Raw genomic sequence first — 21,485 nt, 5'->3', positions numbered from 1 at the left:
GTTACATACATTAATCCTGAGTGGCTGTGACCCTGCCAAGCACAGTATTTTGGAAATATGGGGGAACAGTCAGAAATACCACATGGTAAGCAATTCATGGTCTGCTGGAGGGAAAGATAGAAAGGCAGAGAACAAGCAAATGGTTACGTATGGATATGATGTTACTGCAGGACTGTGTAGTGCTTTACCTGTAAGAAACTGCAAGTGCTTTTGCCTTGTTTTCTTAGCATGGAAGCCATAAAGCTCCTATAAAGTAGGCAACTGTATTGCAGGAAGAGAGAACAGAATGGGGTTTGTGGTTAACAAATTAACAGCTCACTGAAACGACTGGAACTGGAACAACTTGCAAATAAAGACCTGAATCTTAAGTCCTACGTTCACTCTGTTTAGTACCCCAGGCGTTCATTTAATAATGTATTTTTTACAAATGTCATTAGAATAAGAGAGGGAAGAAGTGGGGTACACAAATAGTGGACTTGTTGCATACATTGCTATTCACTGGGAGAGTGAGTAGCATCATGATGGGCTCACATGCAGTCTCCACTGGAACTCTGTTAAGACTAGCTTTCGTCATCATCCGCTGGTTATCAGCAAGCCTGAAATACCTACTGTGCCCTTACGGTGAATAACAGTATGACTGACCTCATCTGTTTGTATTTACACAACACTGTCCTGTTTCATGAACAGTCAATTCAGGTTATTAAGAAGCCTAGGGAGAAAAGATTATTTTTGCGCTAAGAAATACTCTTTGCTAAAGAGCAAATTTTGTATTACAGCGCCGGCTTGGAGATGCTGCAAAGAAAGCAATCAGCAAGCTGCAAGTAAGAACAATCAGGAAAGGTGATAAGGTAATTTTTCAAATTGCTCATTACCAAATGAAACTCTGTGCTTAGGGTTCCTTTAGACCACTGGGACAATGAGAAAGAACAGGCATGGCAATTGCTTATTTAGCTACTGTGTGTCCTTCAGGCAGGGCAAAGGGAGGGGTGGAGATGGAATACTGGTAAGCAGTTCACTGATGGAATGGAGTAGAGGGAGAAGGGCATTCTGTAAGATGCAGGAAATCTTGAAAGTTAAAACATGCTAACTAAATCTGCATGCTTCATAGGGCACGTTTCCAGCTGGAGACATGTTGGAAAATCTGACTTGCTTGTCTTGAAATGCATTAGTGGATTTGCAGCATGCATCAGTGACAGTTTTACTTTGCCACATAGGCTCTTGAATGAAGAAATTAGCTGATAAAATAAAAAAAAATAAAAATTATGCATGTTCTCTTTTGTAGGAAACTGAGCCAGACTTTGACAACTGTGCTGTTTGTATTGAAGGCTACAAGCCCAATGATGTTGTCAGAATTTTGCCTTGCAGGTAAGTTGAAGGTGCTCTTGATATTCTCTCTGCTTACAGACAGGCTCTGTTCTGACAGGATCACACTGAGAGCTTGGGGAGAGATGGGCAAGTTTATAATTTTGAGTTATTCAGAATCGGTTGATAAAGATGTTTGAAATGCCTCTTTATTCAGCTTCAAGTGAAGTAGTATTAATGGTGGTGAGAACCTGAGTTTAGCGTGATAGTCAGAAATTGTGTCTGATCTTGACCTATTACAGAGTCTTCAGTAGGATTTTTACAGTAAAAGTTTTGATTCCTCTCTTTTCCTCACTGGTTTTATATCAGTCCAAAAAAAAAAAAAAAAGAACCCAGCCATTAAAAGAGATGTGCTGAGTAAAGCAAAGAGGGAACATGACAAAGACCATGTTACCTATTGCTGCCATGAAAATACTCTGAGGCATGTGGGACGTGGAGGTGACAAGAAGAGCTATTGGGCATGTTCTGTCTCTTTTCTTTGCTTCATGTGAATGTGACCTGTGAAGCACATAGAGTAATAGTGGTAGGACACAGGAGCACAGCTTCTTGCCACCCGTAACAGTTGTATTCATCTCTTTGTGCCACAGTAGTGTCATCTGTGAGGTGTTAGCTATCAGGATTTCTCTAAGGATCAATTTCTTAGGAAGCTTCCTAGGAATAATTATTCCTCTAGGAGAAAAAGAGCAAGCATTTAATTTTTCCTAGAAATAGGAATCTCAAGTGTTGTATACAGAGCAGAAAATTGTTTTCTTTAATAGTTTCTTCTGCTGCATGTTCACTGGCTTTAGAAACCAAAATATTTGGGTTTTTCCTGCTATGTTGTTCCCTAGTAGATACTCGAGTATTACAAGCTGTCCATTTCTGTTCGTTCATGTGACTCATTAAATCTGTTTACTGCCATCACTAAATGGCAAACTGAAAGCAACAGATTAATCATAGATTTGACCTACTGTAAATCCCCCACAATGACAAATGCATGTGAACTTTTTTTTTGTTTTCTACAAACAAACACAAATGCATCACTTGATAGGGCAGAAATACAGAAAAATGAGAAATTACCAGAAAATATGGACTTTGGTTTGACATCAAGCCTGTTTTCAGAGAAGCATAATAAGGCTTTAAAATTTTGCATGATAAGACAGGCGGTTTTTGGAGGTATCTATACAACAGCAAAAAATATGTCTAGGCTCTAGCTTTCACTTGTGTCTCGCCTCCTGATTCAATGAGGCTGCAGTCAGACTTTGTCATCCACAGTGTTGAGTCAAACAGAGTGAATAGGAAACACATAGTTAACAGGTGATGTTCAGCTCTTGGCTGACTTAAAAGGTCGCCTAGAAAATGACTCATGCTAAAAGGGTAGCAGCGGTAGAGCTATCTGGTAAAATACTCACAGTTTGAGCCTCAGCAGTTTTGAATTATAAAGACTCAAAAGATCTTTCTCAAGCAGCTATTTCACAAACCCTGGCTTTTCTGCTATGTAAATTGTGAGGGCAGTGTTTTACACATTCACATGGGTTTGGACTTCCAAGATAGGAAATTGTAGTCATGATTCCTCTTGCTGTTGTCAGTCTCACCTCCTCATCCAAAAAAAATGGGGGGGGAGGGGGGATTAATTTCTGTCTCTGTTAAGTGAGTAGGAGAGTGTTAAAGACCTACAAACTCTGTAGGTTTCTTCCTCCAGCATCCTCAGCTAAACTGTGTGCTGTTTCTAGTATGGGAACTCATTAGGCTGTTTTTTAATAAGAAGCTGGCATTTCACCAAGCCTTACAGAAGCCAGCACAGTATGACACCAGCACTGGCTGACCTTAGTGTTTCTATACAGGGGGTGCTCAAGATGTAGAACTTTTTATCTGCAAAGCCAAATACTCCCCAAGAGCTGCACATGAAATATGCTGCTTTATACTGCAGGCAGTACTTGGAAAACCTGCTAGCAGGCACACTCTGTTACAAAGCTCTGTATATCTTAAGATCTCTTTTTAAGGCTGTTGGAGCCTGAATCGCCTAAGAAATTGGTACCAAAAGCCCACCAGGCAGTATTGCAGTGGATGAGCTCTGAAGCCATATAGATAGATGATTACTGTACTTATGATGTTTCCCCAAATGTCCTCCCTTTTCCACTGGCAGAGAGAGATGGCACTGGGATAGCCTGTTGTTACTTATTCCACTCTGGAGAGCTAGGAGAATTCCAGTTAACTTGTGCTTCTTCCTCTGCCCTCTTTAGCCAGCTCTCACCACTGACTATCAATAAACTTCACTCTACAGAATATACGAAATAAATAAGTACTGGCACTTGATTTTTAAAAAAGTGTTGGCTTGCAGCTGTTTTTATGTTTAATGGTAGCAAGCATCACTGAAGTTGTCTTTGAGGGCACTGACACAACATCAGTTGTAACCAAGGTCATTGTTCCCAGAGTGATACCTCTTGTCATAGCCCTAGTTCCTTCTCCTTGTCCTCCATCTCTAGCTTCAAAACGCCTCTGTCCTTTCTGCTCTGGCTTTGGAGAAGTTGCTAGTGCTGCTGCTCCAATTGTGTGCCTTTTACTGAACTTTTACTAAATTTCTACAGAGAGGCAAACCAGTTCTTTCAACCTCATCTCTACTGAGTTCTTCATAAGCTCTTTTTTTTGTTGTTTCATTTCTGTCACCAATAAACACACTTTCTGACCCCATTCCAGCTCGCTCCTTTCCTCTGGACCTCCACCCCATGAACAACTGTGATTTCAGAGACTGCTTCAGTCATCGGGCTTGTCCTCAGTCCTCCCGTGAAAATTATTTCATCGCATTCTTCCCTTTGATTCCTTCTTTTCATTACCCTCATCATTATCATCTTTTGTCCTTTCTTCTTCTTCAAAAATAAACAAATAATACTGTACATGAGCCCCCTAAAGCTCAAACCTTCTAATTGAATACTACAGGGCTGCTCACCAAAACCCTTCTCAATCCTCTGCTTCAGCCCTATCTCTAGTCCAGGCAACTGATGCTGTTACTCAGGGTCCTTAGGGATGTACCTCTCTTTCTGCTTTTGTCTCCTTTTCTCTTAGCTCACACTTTGAGAAAAATGACATGACTACTAGGTTTGTTTGCATGCAGTTTGGAAAGGTAGGGCTAGGAGTAGGAGGTGGGAAGAGAGCAGTTAAGTTTCCCTTAACTTGGAAAAAAAGCTCCTCAGGACTGTTGGCAATTTGAAAGCTTTACAATAGTTTTACAATGATATATTAGTAGTATAATTTTGCGATTAGCCTGAAATTGGGTTTGTTTTTTTCGTGTATGATTAAAATTGCAGCTTTACAGAAAATTTAAGTACATTTCAAACAAAAGTAATGTCCAGTTCAAAAATACAAAGTGCCGTTGTGTTAATAGTAAATGAAATGTGCTGGGACTTTGAGGGTCTTTTCCTTTCTTTGTGCTCTGTGAGCTTTACTCAGGCACATGCAGTCACAGAAGAACGCAGGAGGGATCCCAGGGGGCCGCCACCACCTCTGGAACAGCACAGGGACACTGCCCGTGTTGTTCTTGGGAGTTTTTTCCAACACACTCTGCAGTCTCCTGGGATGAAGACTCTGCAGTTCCCCTGATAATTTATTGCAGTGCTTCACTACCCTGACTGGTGAAGCTTTTCCTGTTGTGTAACCTGGGTCTCGCTGCACTTTAAACACATCATTTCATCTCTTATCCCTAGGAGAGCTGAAGAACAGTTGTTTCCTTTTTCTTTATGAAAGTCTTTGTTTTGCATGAGGATTGTTATGAGATCTCCTCTCCTCTCCTCTCGCCTTCCTCTCAACTAATCAAGTACAGGTCTTTTAAGAAACTTTTCAACCCATCCAAATGAACATAGTTTTGCAATGCCTGGGGTTGCACACATTTTTTGTTAGCTCTGACTCTGATTGTCAAAGCCATGTCCTGAGCCTGTACTTGAAATATCTCTCTTACTGTCTCCCTGTACGGGTCATTACTTCTGAACTCATCCATGGTGCTTCTACCCTTTCTTTTCTTTCAAAACAGTTTTAAAACACTCAGAATTTCAGAGGAAGAGGGATTTTTCTTGCTATTGATCTTTTTACATCATTGTCTTACCATGTGACAGTGAAATACTGCAGTTGCTCTCTCATCTTACTGAGGACTGACCCTTGTTTTGCCTTAATTTGGATGATAAACTTAATCAGGCTTATTTGTCAGAATAAAATAAGTTTCAGATCCAAGTCTGCAAAGCCTGCCACTTCACTTCTCTGCACAAATGTTTACATGTTCAAAATCAGTTATTATGAGTGCTCTACTCATATAATGTGGGACAAAAATTAAAAAATTCAAATCTTTATCTGGTTTTTATAACATTCCATTTCCCCATAAATTTGTGTCAAATAATCAAGTTCTGTTGTGCATGTTAAATCTGAAATTAATAGAGCCATACTACACTGTGCTAATTTAGTATTGAGAAGTGCAAAGTGACATGATCTGTCATGTGTTTAAATGGTAGGATTTATTTTAGGTTATTGGTTTTTGAAGCCAGCTTCAGGAACACTAAACTTCAGTTCTTCAAGTCTTTAAGGCTTGTTCCAAGCTTTTGGTGATTAACAGACATTATGAACTGCTGTAATATGAACCACTGCTTGACTGAAGCTTACAAAGCTTGAACTGGAAAACAAAAGGAGGCTTTCTAGTCTATGGTAAAATTGCTTGGTAGAAGTTACTTTTGTTGTTTTGGGTTTTTTTAATCCAAAACAGATTTTGGAAATCTCTTTGGTTTTTGGTGTGGGATTTTTTATTCTTACTCATTTTTCCAAGAGAATAATAAATATCTCAGGTTTTTAAAACGTACTGATTATTTTGGCACAAACATGCTTCAGATGTTTGCCATTAAGCATATTTGTTTATGGATTTCAGTATATAATTAAAGAAAACCAATCACTATCAAGAATCTCATCATTAGTCCAAATAGCTGAAAAACACGATGTTGACTTTCAGTACCATCCATGAATTAACATACCCAGGGAATTCTGTTGGTTAGAATTGTAAATGTAAAATTACACATGCTTGAGGACTGTACTTTTTTGTTTTCACCTACTCAGGCTGCTTGCCCTATGATGGGCTGAATATGTCCCTCCTGAGATGACAGGAATGAAGAGTTACACAGAAGAGACAACAAAATTTAGTGCATTGTGTTTTTATCCATTAAAGCAAATCCTGTTTGGAAGGAGGGTTGTGAACTTTCATGGCCTTAGTAAAGTGGTTTAAACTCCACGTATCACGACGCTTCATTTTCATTCATCATGTTGACATACAGGATCAGATGAGGTTTAACAAAGTTTGGTATTGCAGCCAATTGATATAATTAGACTAGGTTGAACTTCCAAGAACAGACTTGCCCTTTGCCAGTAGTTGTGCGAAGTCAGACCAAATACAGGAATGCAATAATTTGCCATGTAGCTTTGTTTCACAAAGCACCCATTTCATCTATTAGTAGGGAGAAAAAACGTTGAAAAGAATAAGACACTGAGTTCACACAGTTTTGGCTTTGAATTTCTAGTGTTATTTAGGCCTGAAGCCAGCTATTACACCAGCCAGCTGCTATGTGGGCTGATACCATGTTAGTAAGAGTCAGGGTTACAAATAGATGGAGGTGAAAGTGCACCTCAATATCTTAGATCAAGTTGAAAGCCCATGCGTGTCTGGTGTGAGAGAGGCTGGGACACAATACAGCAGCCAGCCGATTCAGCTGAATACGTACCATGTAAATATTTAAAATTGGTGTATTAAGTGATTCTGGCTTTCTCAGAGATTGTATGTTGTTGTGGAGGTTGGTGTGTGCTCCAGGTGGAGCCTTAGAATCACAAAAGCATTTAGATTGGAAAAGACCTTTAAGGTCGTTAAGTCCAACCATCACTGCCAAGTCTTATTAAACCATGTCCCAAAGTGCCATGTCTTTTGCATACCTCCTGGGACGGTGACTCAGCCACTTCCCTGGGCAGCCTGTTCTAATGCTTGACAACCCTTTCAATGAAGAGACTTTTCCCAACAGCCTATCTAAACCTCCCTTTGTGCAACTTAAGGCCATTTCCTTGTGTCCTGTCACTTCTTACTTTAAAAGAAACCAATACCCACCTCGCTACAACCTCCTTTCAGGTAGAGGTTATCTGAGAGAGTAATAGGGTCTCCTTTTCTCCAGACTAAACAACCCCAGTTCCCTCAATTATTCCTCATAAGGCTTGTTTTCCAGACCCTTCACCAGCTTTGTTGCCCTTCTCTGAACCCACTCCAGCACCTCAATATCTCTCTTGTAGTGAGGGGCCCACAGCTGAGCACAGTATCTGAGATGCAGCCTCACCAGTGCTGAGCACAGGGGGACAATTATCTGGCACTGCTGGCCACACTGGTTCAAACACCAGCCAGGGTGCTGTTTGCCGCCTTGGCCATCTGGGCACACTGCTGGCTAATATTCAGCTGTTGACCAGCACCCCAAAGTCATTTTCCACCAGGCAGTTTTTCAGCCACTTTCCCTAAGACTGTAGTAGTGTTGCATGGGGTTGTTATGACCCAAGGGCAAGATCTGGCACTGAACCTTGTTGAACCTCATACAGTTGTCCTTGGGCAGCTGTGAGCCTGTGGTTACCTGGTGGGTTTGTGTGGCTGTGCTCTATGGGTGATGCACTTGGGACAGTAGCAACACTGGGGAAGCCAGGCAGGGGAATACACAGATCTAAAAGTTCAAACAGAATGTAAAACTTTAAGCAGACTGAAAAGAGACTTTGAGGCTCTGCCAAGTAAAATATGTGACGCCTGTTGCACGCCTTAGAAAGAAAATCTTTCTAGAGCTGATCTAGATTGGTGTGTCAAAACAAGCAAATTAGTTTTAATTTGTGCCTTTTAGAGCAAGACTGTGTATGTATATCGAGCCTCGTATTTCAGAATAAGATACCTTCTTTCAATTTTGCTTAAGTTGTTGTTATTAAGTTATATTAGACAGTGGAACTAACGCTCTTTCCAAGTGAACTATTCTATTCTAGCTGATTAAAAAGGAGTTTTAGGAAGTCAAGTCAATTTTCAGTTTCCTAAATGCCGGTGTCATTTCTGAGGCAGTGTGCATGGTGGGAAATATTCCTCTTTTTCTTCAGAGGAAGTGTTACTGAACAAACTTCACGGCCTTGGGCTGAGCCCCTTCTTTACTTGACCTACTCAACACCATTTCATAGATCATAAGCCCCACATTCCTGCATTTTATAATATTTGTTCTCTAAAGCCACAGAGTATGTTCACAAGCGGAAATACATCTGTCAGTCAGGTACACACACTAAATATCTCTATATTCTATCTTAGTTAGTGTCAGGCAAAGCTAGACAAGAAGCTTTCTGTTCCTGCACCTGAATAATGTCTAAGTGGCCCCCAGCAGCCACAGGACTTAAGAGGTTGCTTAGTGGTCATTTCAGACTGAGCACAAGATTAGCACCGACCCCTTCAGGGCTGGAATTGTTTAGGAGCTCTCTCTGATGGGTAACTTCTGAAGAGCAGGAAAGTCAGAGAGAATGTTTTAAAAAGTATCATCCTGGTTTTTCTATTTAAATGAAAAGTAGAATTTTTTTTTTAAATCACTTTCTTTCCTGCATTGTAAGAAATACCCAGTCCCCTATGGCTTCACATTTAAATAATATGTAATCAGATTTGTCTGCAGAGCCATCAAGACACACTAATGCAATTTTTACCTTTACCATCAAGCAGGTTTTGCCTACTGACTTTAACGTTTAAAGAACATGGGTTTTGCTGATGCATTTTGTGTGGTTTTTTAATTCCCCAATTATGTATGTATGTGCTCTTCCAAGCTCAGTGTGCACATGTGCTTGAGATGCTACAGAGATATGCTTAGTCTTGTGTGTATAGGATGTAGTTTTGCTGTCCTTGCAGAGGTCACAAACCACACCATTTTAAATACTTCACTGAATTCAGAAGTGTCTGGTCCTAGGTGATAAATTGTGCTGTGGTGGATTCAAATTAAAATGTCCTGGTTTTCATTGCAGGCATCTTTTCCACAAGTCCTGCGTAGACCCCTGGCTGCTAGACCATCGTACCTGCCCGATGTGTAAAATGAATATTCTAAAAGCTCTAGGGATCCCGGTAAGCACATCACAGAGCAGCTGGTCGGGGCAGGAGGGAAATACCAGCTACTTGGATATATCCTTAGCCCTTTGCCTTTCTGTTCCCATCCTTCTCTTCTTGCCATGTTACTGATTTATTAAGGGGGAGTACAAGCTGAAATGTCTGATTCTACCTCTCTTCTTCACACCACTTTGATTAGCAAGGAAGAGCATGTATATGGGGGTTGGTTGGATATTAGGATTTGTGTGTCTGTGGTTGCTTGCTTTGTGGAGCAGAGGGTTGTTTACTGGTGTTTGGTAGATTTATAGATTCTTTCACATAGCTTTTGTTTGTGTTTTAAATCAGAACTGGATTTTTTTTTTTTAATCATGCTCTTGTTTCAAATCTCAAAGCAGAAGGTCTGCAAGTAGAATTTTTCCTGCAATACTAGTTGAGGACAACTAATTGCTTATTCTGGGGAGCAAAATCTTTCTCTCAAATTTCTCTTAAAGTCTATCTCTAGCAATCTCTGTATTCCTAATTCCAATTAGGAAGCATTTCTCCCAGCAATTAACCACATGACATAAAAGAAATTATTAAGCTCTTTGTTATTTGGAACATTCAGATGTGATTAGAAGCTGCCAAAGGAATTGATCTTTTTAGGTTGCATGTTTACATTCAGATAGTGTGTTTCCTGTCTGCCAGTTTCCTAACCACAGCTATCACAGAGATCATGGACTTCACCAGGAAGAAGTGAGTCACTTTCTCACACTGTGCAAGGCTTGCCACGTGAGAGTGAAGTTCAGTACTCCAACACCATAGGCTGATGCATTAACAGGTGCTGTAAATACCCTCCCCAGTTACAGATGGTGACATGCTCGCTGACATATGAAAGAGCTATATAAAGTAACATAGCTCATATGAACATACCAGGGGAGCTGATACAGCCATTCTCCAAGAGTTCATTTTCATGGAGACTGGGAAGCCAAGCAGGTTGCTGCAGAAGAGTTTCCACAGCAAGTGATGAAGTATGTTTTTACTGTAGTAGGCAGATATGTTAATCAATCTAATACAAATTAACATAAAAACTTTAAATGGGAAAAATGAAGTATTGTAGCTAGGATAACATGTTATTACAGGTTTTTTTCTGCTTTTTTTTACTTTTTTTTCTACTAAGCCATGTGTATTTGTCTTTAAAATGTTAAAAGATGATACAACTGTTAGATCAGTGTTTGAGATGTCAGGAAAAAACAGAAGGAAGGCTGCCTCTGCCATTCATCTTTGCACATAAGTTAATACAGAAATTTTTCCCCAGGTTCCATGTCTCAGGTCACAGGCCTGCCAACAAGCAGTTACGCAGGATTTTGACACTTCTGTACCCAGTGTATTGTTCCATGGCTTTCTTCTGAACCATACAGGACCTTATGATCTCTGTTCTCACACTGGTCCATTCACATTTTTGCCTGAGCATTTCTTTAACATGCTCTTCATCCGCCTTCATACACAGGGGATATAAACAAAGCAGACCTCCGCTTTGTGGAGGCCTGCAGTGAGATGTTGAGGTCTTCCCAGAAAGTTTAGTACTATTAGTATTTACATACTAATGTAAAGAGACCAGAATACATCTCTCACTGATTTCACTGGCAGCTGCTGGAGGCTAAACATGTCCGCAGGCTATGTGAGGCTGGGTACATCAAGGGAAAAGGTCCAGAGGCCATGTGTAAGGGTTTTGGTTTATGTGACTGGTTCTTACTACTTGTAAACAGCTCTGTGGTGGCAGGTATAGAACTTAATTGCCAGGAATAATTAAAAATGGCATTCAGTTTCCTCAGGTATCGTTTCTCTTCTCACAGCTCTGTCTAGTTTTCTCTGTACTGCTTAGCAGAAAGGGGTCCATCCTGCTCCCTTCGCTAAGAGCTTTCCACATGGAACTTTTGTGGAAATAATTGCACTGGGCATGTAATAAAAAAACTTAAAAGAAACAACCCAAATTACTGCTGAAACCAACACGAACAACTGGGTCACAGTAAGATTTCAGAATCTACCTCAGTGCTGGTCTCAAAGTCAAGTGCTTGAATGTTAATGTTCCACTAGCAACCTCTGTTTAGAGGATTTTATTGTATGAATTTCTGTTAAAAATTCCTTAGGTTGTTCTAAGAAAATAAACTACATCATTTGGAGGGAGCATACTGGCTCCACCCACATGGCTCATCAATTAGGTTTATAAAGGGAGAGCTGCATGCTAGAGCCTTATCCCTCAAGGCGACTTACAGTAGGAGATGTTGTCCATGGAAGTTGGGAGCAGATGGTAACCTTCATGTCAGGGGTTTCCTCTGCCTGACAGCAGAGGAAGTGGGAGTCTAAAAGCATCAGGTAGGTTGGGGGTTAAAAATTCCTATACAGCTATCCTTTGCTTGCTCTGCCTTCTCTTTCTGAACTATGCCTCAACTCCTGCTCCTCCTCTTTTCCCCTCCAGTCCCCTTTCCTGCTTCTTTGTATAACCTCTCCTGCCCAACCTTTATCCTTTGTAGTTCCTGCCCTGGTGTCAAAGCTCATTCTCCCCGCTCACCTCTCAGGACCTTTTCTCCACCTGCACAGAAATTGTGCATCCTCACCCTTCCCATGGCCTGGCACCAGCTGAGGGCATCAGTCCTGTGGGGTGCTCTCTTGTGCTACCATAAGATTGCAGGCACCATGCAAAGCCCATTTCTCTTTGGAGAGTGTAGTTGTTGGTCCTGAATAACGTACCTGTCTCTATCAGCTCATATGAACTGATAATTTCAAAGGCTCGTAACTTAGCCAGATGTCAGTAGGCTGTTGTGGCAAAAGATGTTTCCCTGGAAGAAGATGTAAAGCTCTAGGGCTTCTCAGTGAGAGGTGGCAGACATTTCTGTAGAGTGCATAAAGCAAAATGCCATTCCCTAACCACATTCTTGAGGCTTGCTGAGCCATCTTAGCTGAAATCTCACACACAGAAAAGCAGCTTTAGGCAGGCAGCAGTCGCTGATGGGAGACTTGTGAGCAAATTTGCCGAAGTCCTTTTGCAGGCTTTTACAATGGGAGGAATGAGGAAATCTTACCATAGGTAGAGCTAATGTGATGGGTTTTTTTCCTGCCAGCTGCATGTTTGTCCTATGGTTGTCATTAAAGAGCTGGCTTGCGTGACTGGATATACTGTGCTTCATTTAGCATCAATACCCAGGGTTTTCCAGGAAATGATCGGTTAAAACCCAAATATCTAAATGTTTCAATTCACTTCACATCTAAACTCTCCATTTATTTCGTAACAGGGACTTCAAACATTATCTTCACTAGAACCAAATTCCCCAGGCTGCCATGAGGCACCAAAATGACTGCACTCATTTTCACGGTAGCTGAGCACCCTAACATCTCTGCTTTTCACCATAGCACTCTGTAGCTCCAGAGGGCTATTAACTAACTCTCCATCAGCAAATGGTTGGCGTAACCTTTTCCACTGACTCTTTGCTGGTGAATCCAGCTCAGACTGTACCTCATTTGGCTGTAATATTTGAAGTGAATTATCAGTAAAAGTGTCTTTCACTTCCAGAGACCTACATTGCTATTGGGATGATCATATCATATAAAATAGTTTCGCCTGCTTCTCCCCCTTTTCTGCAAATATCTGCTGGATATGCAGACAGCCGCATTTTTGGCAGCTGACTGAATGACTTGAAGCTATTCACTAAGAGCCTTAGCCAAGCCCTCAGAAGTCAATACAAAGCCTTCCCTTGACTTTAGTGGAATTGTGCCCTCAAAGCACTTACATGCAGGGAATGAGTGAAACCAATATAATTAAACTTAGCAAATGTATCTGGGTCACTCTGACAGCAAAAGCCATAATGTATTTTTTTCGATCAGTATTTCATATCATTAGTTTTATAGTATGCTGCTTATTTCGAGGCATTTTTTTCCAACTAAAATGATTCGGGAGTAAGGGATTAATTATATCAAGCAATGCTATTTTTGCATCTTTAATGTTTGTTTTGCTTTCAATTGTAATTCCCTGTTTTAAAAGCTTTAAAAGTTAGTGATAAAACCACATTCTAGGAATAACCAGAATCAGAGCAAAGGACAGGAAACTGATGCCCTGAAAAAAAACTTTTGAATAGTTTTTCCTATAATAGAGAAGAAAAACCAGACTTTTTTTTCCTTTAAGATACACTGCCATCAAAGCCAAAGTTTAAAATGAAAATCTGAAAGCATTTGTTATAACACCTAGGAGTGAGGGAAAGAGTGATAGATCTAAGGAATAATTTTGGATCTAGGTCTTACAGATGATTGTTGTTTCACTTAGAAAAGTACAAGTTCAATCACTTCCATTAAAACCTGGTGAAAAGCTGAATGTTCCTTTATCCCAGTTCTGAAGAGCTCTTCCTGCTCGTGAATTAGACTGGAGCCAATATGTGACAATTTTTTGTCAGAGAGGAAATGTATGGGAAAAGGCAAAACATGCTAAGTTTCTGGTTCTGCAAAATATGTAAGCATATGGTAACCTATGCCTGAGTTCAAAGGGATTACTCTTGTGCTTAAAGCTAAGCATCTGTTTAAGTCTTTGCTGTATCATATTTTGCTTCATTTCTAGGTGCCTGCTGTTGGAGATAGGCAGGTAGTGAGATTTTCATAAGTGCCTTAGCAAGTGAAACAACTAAGAATAGAAAAAATTATATCCACAGAGCAGAGTACATCTCCTCTGACTTGATCTATCCAGATGTTGGATTTCCAGACTAGCAGTTTAAACCCATCTCTGCTTAGTACTGAGCAGCAGCAAGGCAGAGGCAATTCGTATCACTTACCTTAGGGTGGGATAATGACATAGTGAAATTGTTTCAGACCACGGAATTTAGGGGAAACCTCAAGTGACCGGTCCATATTAGCTTTCTGTCTCCTGGAGAATAAAGATAAATGGGAACAACTTAACTTTACATTTTCTATCTTAGCAAGGTATCTGTGTAGTTGCAGCTCAACCTGGCTATGTCCCTCTGTCATTTTGGAAGCATTGCACTCTAACACACAGCATCCTCATTTCTGCATCAGCCTTGGTTTTTTAAACTTCTAAATCCAGTTCTTGAAATAGTTATGCAAACGATTTTTCTCCATGCCTTGGGGAGAACTAGACCTGGTTCTGTGGGCAAATGGCACAAGAATCTGCTTCCTCTTAGAGGAAAAAGAGGTTTTTTTAGTCATATGTTTGTCCCCAATGTTTATGGGGAGCTCCACAGAAATCACTGCTGTATAAACGGGAGTATCAGGCATATAACAGACAGGTACAAAGAAATCAAATATAGAAACTACTCTTGGACATAGTATCTTGGGACAAACAATCCTCTTTGCTGCCCTGTGCCCACTTGAAGCCTAGGTGCTCTTTATGAGTACTCAGTGCTAAGGATACTGTACAACAGGCGGGCCCCACAACCCCCTCTCATTGCTTCCCTTGACTTGAAGATCTTGGCTTATTCTGGAGGTGTTGGTGCATTCACTATGTAACTGTGAAAGAGAAGTGTCTAAATTCCCCAGAACTGGGTTCCATCCTTGCTCTCTCTGAACCACAAAGCAGGAAAAGCTACGGATGAAATGATACTCTTCAAATTCTCATTATTGCTTGTTTCTTTTCTCATAATTTTATTTTGTACGAAATACAATATTAGCAAAGGAAAAGATCTTTTGATGTTAAAAATCTTGTCTTATAAACAGCTTTAGCTTCTATTTTTGCACCCCACACATAGTTGCGCCCACAGGCAGTTCTCTTGAATTCTTATTCCTGAAAGCTCTGTTACCAGCTCTATAAAATGTGTATTTATGGAAAAGAGAATCATTCCCCTTCAGCTTCTCTCTCTGTTTACATTTGTAATCTGACTCAGCAATCTGCCTGTGTTGAGCAGATCATGTCAATAATTGAGTTAGTTCTTTAATGTGTATTCTTTCAAACCCTTTAAAAAGTATAAGTAAGAATATTTTGAGAAAGTGAAAAACCCTGAAGAAGTGGCAACAGGTAAATTAAATCTTTTTTATCAAGTAAAACCCAATTTTCTTATTTTTCTTCCCATTAGCCAAATGCAGATTGCATGGATGATATACCTCCAGACTTGGAAGCATCTATAGGAGGACCACCAACCAACCAGATAACAGGAGCCAGCGATATAACAGTGAACGAGAGCTCTGTAGCCTTGGATCCCCCAGTGCGGACTGTGGGAGTACTACAGGTCATCCAAGATGTAGACTCATTTCCCCAGGCTGGGGAGGGTAACTTCACAACAAGCAGTAAGTTCCTCTTTCTGGCAGAATTTGCACTGAAATAAATGTTTAGAAACCCGAATCACAAGCCCATCTCTAGTGTGGGGAAAGTAGCCTTTGAGGGCTTTTTCACTTGGAGCAGTGGCCTTACTTTAAGCCCAGTGGAAATATACAGGGTAAGTAAATTGAAATATATTCTGCTGTACTGCAAACACTTGCAGCCTGTGTCAAACTCAGTGTGTTCAATAGCAAACTCTAAGAGTCCTCTGCATGGACAAAACAAGTTATTATAGTCAACACAATATAAAACTATGGTCATCTTCAGATATTGTTTATAGTAAGTGATACAATTTACCATGATAGCCCACCGTGTATCACCTGTCTTCTGTGTGAAGCAGATAGGTGCATGTCCTTTGGCCTGCCTTCTCTCACTGGACTGCATGTTACTATGTGGAATTTATTCTTACCTGCATATCATAAAATAAATAGTGAATGCAGCGACCACTTTTGGTCAAGAAAAAAGACTGTTTAGTTCTGGTTTTGCTGTTCCTTTATCTTCCATCAACAGAAGCTTGTCTGATTATTTGTTTATACTTCTCATTTCAGAAGGACTGATGGTCAGAATTCCTGTACTTGAAAACCTAAGGGTAGCAAAATAATGATGACAATTTGTGGGGAAAAAAAAAAAAAGAAAAGGAGAATTTCTGGTGTTTTCAGTGTGTTTCCTTTTCACTTGTTTAAGGGGCGCCATTTGAACCAGTAACTCTCAAAATGTCTGCATGACTCTGTTCCTAAAAATTATGTTCTTTCATGAAAAATCTACTCTGACAGTTTAGAAAGAATGTTGTCAGCTGTTCTGAGTGAGGATTGTGCTAGTCTAAAATTCTTATTTTTAGGTAAAATAGCAGATCAGTAGAAAGTAAATGTCTGATACCAGTCGGTGTATTAGTATTGACAAGGCTATTGTAGAAAATCATCACATATACTTGAAAGGAGGTAGACAAAAATACAGGTTTGTGTATAGAGTCAGCATGGGTCCTGGGAAAAATTACATATTTTCAACAGTTTCTAGGTAATACTATGGGTCTGGGAGTGAAAAAGAAGACACCTAATAATATGATGTGTAAAAGGTAGGAGAGAGAGATGAGGGAACTAGGCTACAGTGGGTTTACATTAGTCTCCTTACCATGGAGAGACTTGATAATCACGTTTTTCCTCATCTTGCAGCCAGTGCCATGGCAGTGAAAATAACTTGTGGAAACACTGGACTTCCAACCTTAGCTACAAGTGATGCAGAAGTGGATTTTTAATTTCTCCCTTTGTGGATTAGGTGCTGGTTTCAGTTTTGGCTGTTTTATGGTGTAAGCCCTGGATCCAGCAAGGGGTGAGCAGGGTTGTAGGCCCATCCGTGGTGAGCCTGTCAACTGGTGACATGCAGCTTTCTGAAGCCACATTGAGTGCTGGCAAGAGCTGTTCAAAATGAGACGTTATTTTGTTCCTTCCAGTAATTGTTTTTAAATTCTTTTGAGGCTGATGTAAACCGTGAAAGAAAGATTTTTACTTCATGGTTCCACAATGTAACTAAAGAAGGGGTTAGATGGTGGTCTCAGCTGTACCCTCTTAACAGTCCTGAAGTGAGCAGCTCCTCTTTACACCCACAGCTGCATGCGTATGCTGAGAAGAGCCAGTAGCCTGGTGTGAAGCCCAGCCCTAGGGGCAGTCCATGCTTTTCATCCCAGAATTTTGGCACACTGAGAAGCAGTTCTTCTGGTTTGTCATCAGGGGTAACAATGGTGTGGAGGCAGCCAGGGCACACTAGAGCTCAGTAGCTCTCCAGATACTCCCTTCCCCTGCAGTTTTGTTTCCAGAGTCTGTGGAAATCCCAACACATTTGTTCTTCATTTTCCAAGTTGCCAGCTAAGTAACTGGGTCAGAAACTTGCTCTGAGCCAGCAGAGTACTGCAAGGACCTGCAATACTTTGTTTTTCCCCTTACCTTTAATAACATGGGCAATAGACGCTAAGACTGGGCAATCCTGAAGGCTTACAGCAGAGCCCATGGACTAGGAGCTCACACCAAGACCAGGGGTCTGCCTAGGCATATGGGTAATGAGGCAGCAAACCACAGAGCGTCAGGAGAGCCCGTCACTTGGAAGAGGCTGGTCATTTGGTCTGGGGAAGGACTGTGAAAAGGGGTTTTGCCTGGTTATTTGAAAAAGAGGGAGATGAGAGCAGGGAGGAGAAACTGGGAGATGGCCTGAGCTCAGTGAAGGTTGTGAGCCTCATGCCATCACAGGGGTGACTTGTGACCCGCTGCTAAAAACAGACCTTTCCAGTTGTTTTGTGAGGAAAGAGGAGTCCTGAGGAAAGCTCAAAGGACCTTGGGAAGTTCCAAAACCTGGTTGGTTTGTGTCTGCCTATGCTGCGCCTGTCACACACCATCACTCAGAGGACTCTAGTTTTAATGCATGGTTAGCTGCTGTCACTCACCCGTTATTGGTAGACATGAATCTTAATCTGGTTTTCTCATCTCAGTCAGAAGTACTTGAATATTAGTCAGTGGTGGGTATGCAAGTTTACATGCTGTCATCACCACATCCAAAGTGGTGCAATTTGAAGTATTTCCCAGAAACAGAGCGCTTCGGTCCTTTCTTGCAGCAGAGAGCAAGTAAGATGTCCTTAGTTGAAAGTTAGGGGCTGAGTTCCAGCAGTGATGGGAATTTGTCCCTCCAGCTGCCTTATGTGGACTCAGACACTCTGAAAGATGGAACTTAGCACCTTAGGCAGCCTGAACTTTTAAGCCAGTGGAAGGGGAACATCAGATAGCAACTCTAGGTTAAATAACTAGTTCATAGCTGTCATATAGATGGGGCTTCATAGGTATTGTGGTACTGTTTATTGTGTTCAGGGACTGCATTTCTCATTTCCAGAATCCTCATAGTTACACAACTGCAGAGCATGTTGAGCGTGCCCTTTCTGTGAACTAGTCTGCCTGGGAATTTGTAGGCGATGACGCTGACTGCTTCTAGAAATCTTTGCTGAAGTTGCTAGGTTCTGGCCTCTTTATATAGCATTACTGATGGGAGCAGACTCCAAGGCTGACTCTGCACTGGAAGTTTTTCTTCCTCTTGTTATTGAATCTGTGCAGACTACCTCCAATGCAGTCTTGACGTGGCACCCTGTACCCAGCATCCCTCTGTGTTCCTGGCAAAGTTCAGTGGTCCAGAAGGTAAAGGACTCAGCTTCTTCTTTCCACCCACTTCAACAATACTTTGCTTAATTGTTGCATCCTTTTTGTTTGCTGATTAATCTTTCTGGCATTGTCTTGCTTTGTGTTTAATTTTGTTTTCTGTGTTTCCAGTGAGTATTCAGAGCCAGAAGAGCTCCCACAGTGTGTCTGGAGGGAGGATATTTCCAGAGTACTGTTCACATTGGGTGAAATTCCATCTCCATTGAAATCTGATGGCAAAGCTCCCACCTACTTCAGTGGGGCCAGATTTTCATTTCTGGAACTTGGCCAGTGCTTTTCTTTCTATTTCTCTGTGTGTGCTCAGCAGACATTTCCTCTTCTTTCCCTCCCTTTTTCTCCCCATGCTCCTGACTCAATAATGTCCTCCATGGAACCCTGGATGACATAGTGTATTATGAACATCTGGATGGAACTTTGTTTGGGGGCCCATCCCTAGGGTTCCTTGCTAAACCAAGCACCTTCTGAGTACCACTGGGCACTTAAAAATGGACCGTCAGTTTCTCTGAGCTGGCTTCTACCAATATTCAAGCCTTCATCAAGTCCCTTGGGCACATCTGCAGCCTGAAGTCTTTAGTATTTAGTCTTAGTGACTGCTCTCTGTGGTGGGATTTTGTGCAGGATCCTGGTATAGTATCTTGTAATATGATATTTTTGAAATCAGTTGATGAAAATGGATGGGAAAATTGAAAAACTGGAGTTAGAAAAAGAATGTGTGAAATACATGAAAGTTAATTTCAGCCAAGTTTCCTGCTTTGACCCTATTAGTTTTCAGCTGTCCAGAAGGTATGAAAGAAGATAAGCTAAGGATCTTTTTCCACAATAATACGTCATAGCAATCTGTTGCCTAATGTTTAGTAGTGAGTTACACAAAATGCTAGCACCTTTAGAAATTTCAGCACAGGTGGAGTTTCCTGCTGTACAGGTGATGTGAGTGCGAGCTGGTCTTGGCTAAGATCTGAATGTGGAGAAGCTCTCAGCCATACCAGATTTGGAGGAGTGGAAAGGGGATTTGGGATTTGAGGAGGACATTCTTTGGGTCAGGCTCAGCTGGGATTGAATGATAAGGTTAAGAAAGCCAGTTTGCTGGGAAAGTAGCATCGAGGTATTTTAAAGGTTCTATGCTGACACTTGCAAGGGGAAAATGTTTTTCATCTTTATGGGTATCCATCTCCCTCAACCCATGTGGCACTTGCAAATAGATAATGTGCGCTGCCTGAGTCTTTGCTCTCTATTGGTGAATACCTCTAGCTTTTCAGTTTAGACAAGCCTTTTTCTTCTCTTCAGTGGGATGTCTCGTCACACTGCATACGGCCTCAGAAATCCCTCCAGTACTGTCTCTGTGCTTGGAGGAAGATCCATAAATAATTTACTGCAAACATGCACAGGAGTTCCAGTATGAAAACCCACAAACTCTCCCCCAGGATGCCATGGCACCTGCAAAGTCCACCAAGTTTGGCAGGCTGTGCAACAGCGGGGGCAGTCTACAGAATACTGGCAGTTCTTTTTCTGTCTCTCATTTTGTTCTTGTCATAAAACCCTGCCAACATATAGCTCATTGTGACTGTGAGGACACTTTCAAGTCTCTTTGATAGCTCTTCATTAAATCTATTAATACAACTTCTCAAGTAATTATTATGATCTGCATATGTCTAAAATGTCTTTGTGAAGAATAATCAGCCTTTGGAAGTGGATGAAAGTGCATGGTAAGAATCTGATCCGCTGTTGTCTTGCAACCACTTGACTGTTCCTCCTTGCTATTAAAGGGTTCTTTTTAAGCAGAATGTAAAAGGGGAGGAAAAGGTGGAAACACTCCCTAGGCAGTAGTTAATACAGAAAGTTATTAACACTTGCATTAGCACCTAGTGCAGTCCTGGAGACAGAATACTGATGAGACCTAGTTAAAGATTGAGCAGATTTGGTCCCATGTGCCTCGAGTATGACATAACTCCTGGTAGCTGTATTAAAAGCCTGTGTAGATGTTGCACTAAATAGTTACCGTGGACTGAAAATTCCAGAGAGCTGAGGTCCTAGATTTGTTTTCAGACTCACACCAGTGCCAACATAGCATTGGTGGTTTGACAGACCAGCAGTGGTTTGAAAGAATCACCAAGTGAAATCTAATTGGCACTAAAAATGTGCTCTGGATTGTTACATACACCTACAAAGACTCCTGCCTGGCTCTGTGAATGGACAGTGAAGTTTTCCTGTTATAAAACTGCTCTTCCTTTCCCTGTTAACATGTGAAATACAGACAAAATGTTTCTGTACGGCAAATTGCAAAAAGGGATGTACAGAAATGCTGTGAAACAGCAAATTTGAAGTCTGCATTTTTATGTTTGTTTTCTGTTTCGCGACTGCTGTGTATATTGGCATTAAGTACAGAGCACGGATGAAAACACTGGTTCCCAAATCTCCCTTCTTCCCTGCAGACACCATGAGCTGTGCCTGTGCCCCAGTCGGGTGGCACAGTAGGTACACACGGTAGTTTGGCCTAACCTCAGGTGCCAAAAAGGCTGCAGATCTTAAGAAACTTGTTTAATAATCAACTAGGGAAAGA

At 41.2% G+C, this 21,485-nt stretch overlaps 1 protein-coding gene across 2 annotated transcripts in view; it reads left to right on the top strand.

Annotated features, from left to right (window-relative positions):
* RNF150 (ring finger protein 150) overlaps window positions 1-21,485 on the top strand; it is a 143,314-nt gene that overhangs the window by 76,674 nt on the left and 45,155 nt on the right. For both annotated transcript variants that reach the window (XM_061354108.1, XM_061354109.1), the window contains exons 3-6: window positions 777-848; window positions 1,283-1,365; window positions 9,370-9,466; window positions 15,496-15,706. In XM_061354108.1, coding sequence (XP_061210092.1) covers window positions 777-848; window positions 1,283-1,365; window positions 9,370-9,466; window positions 15,496-15,706 — 463 coding nt within the window. The remainder of the gene's footprint in view (window positions 1-776; window positions 849-1,282; window positions 1,366-9,369; window positions 9,467-15,495; window positions 15,707-21,485) is intronic.

Source organism: Neopsephotus bourkii, unplaced genomic scaffold, assembly GCF_033783945.1.
Source record: "Neopsephotus bourkii isolate Nb327-2 ecotype Australia unplaced genomic scaffold, CSIRO-AGI_Nbou_v1 NB_718, whole genome shotgun sequence".
Taxonomy (NCBI): Eukaryota; Metazoa; Chordata; class Aves; order Psittaciformes; family Psittacidae; genus Neopsephotus; species Neopsephotus bourkii.
Note: the sequence above shows the minus strand (reverse complement) of the source record. Positions and strands in the feature narration are given on the sequence as shown.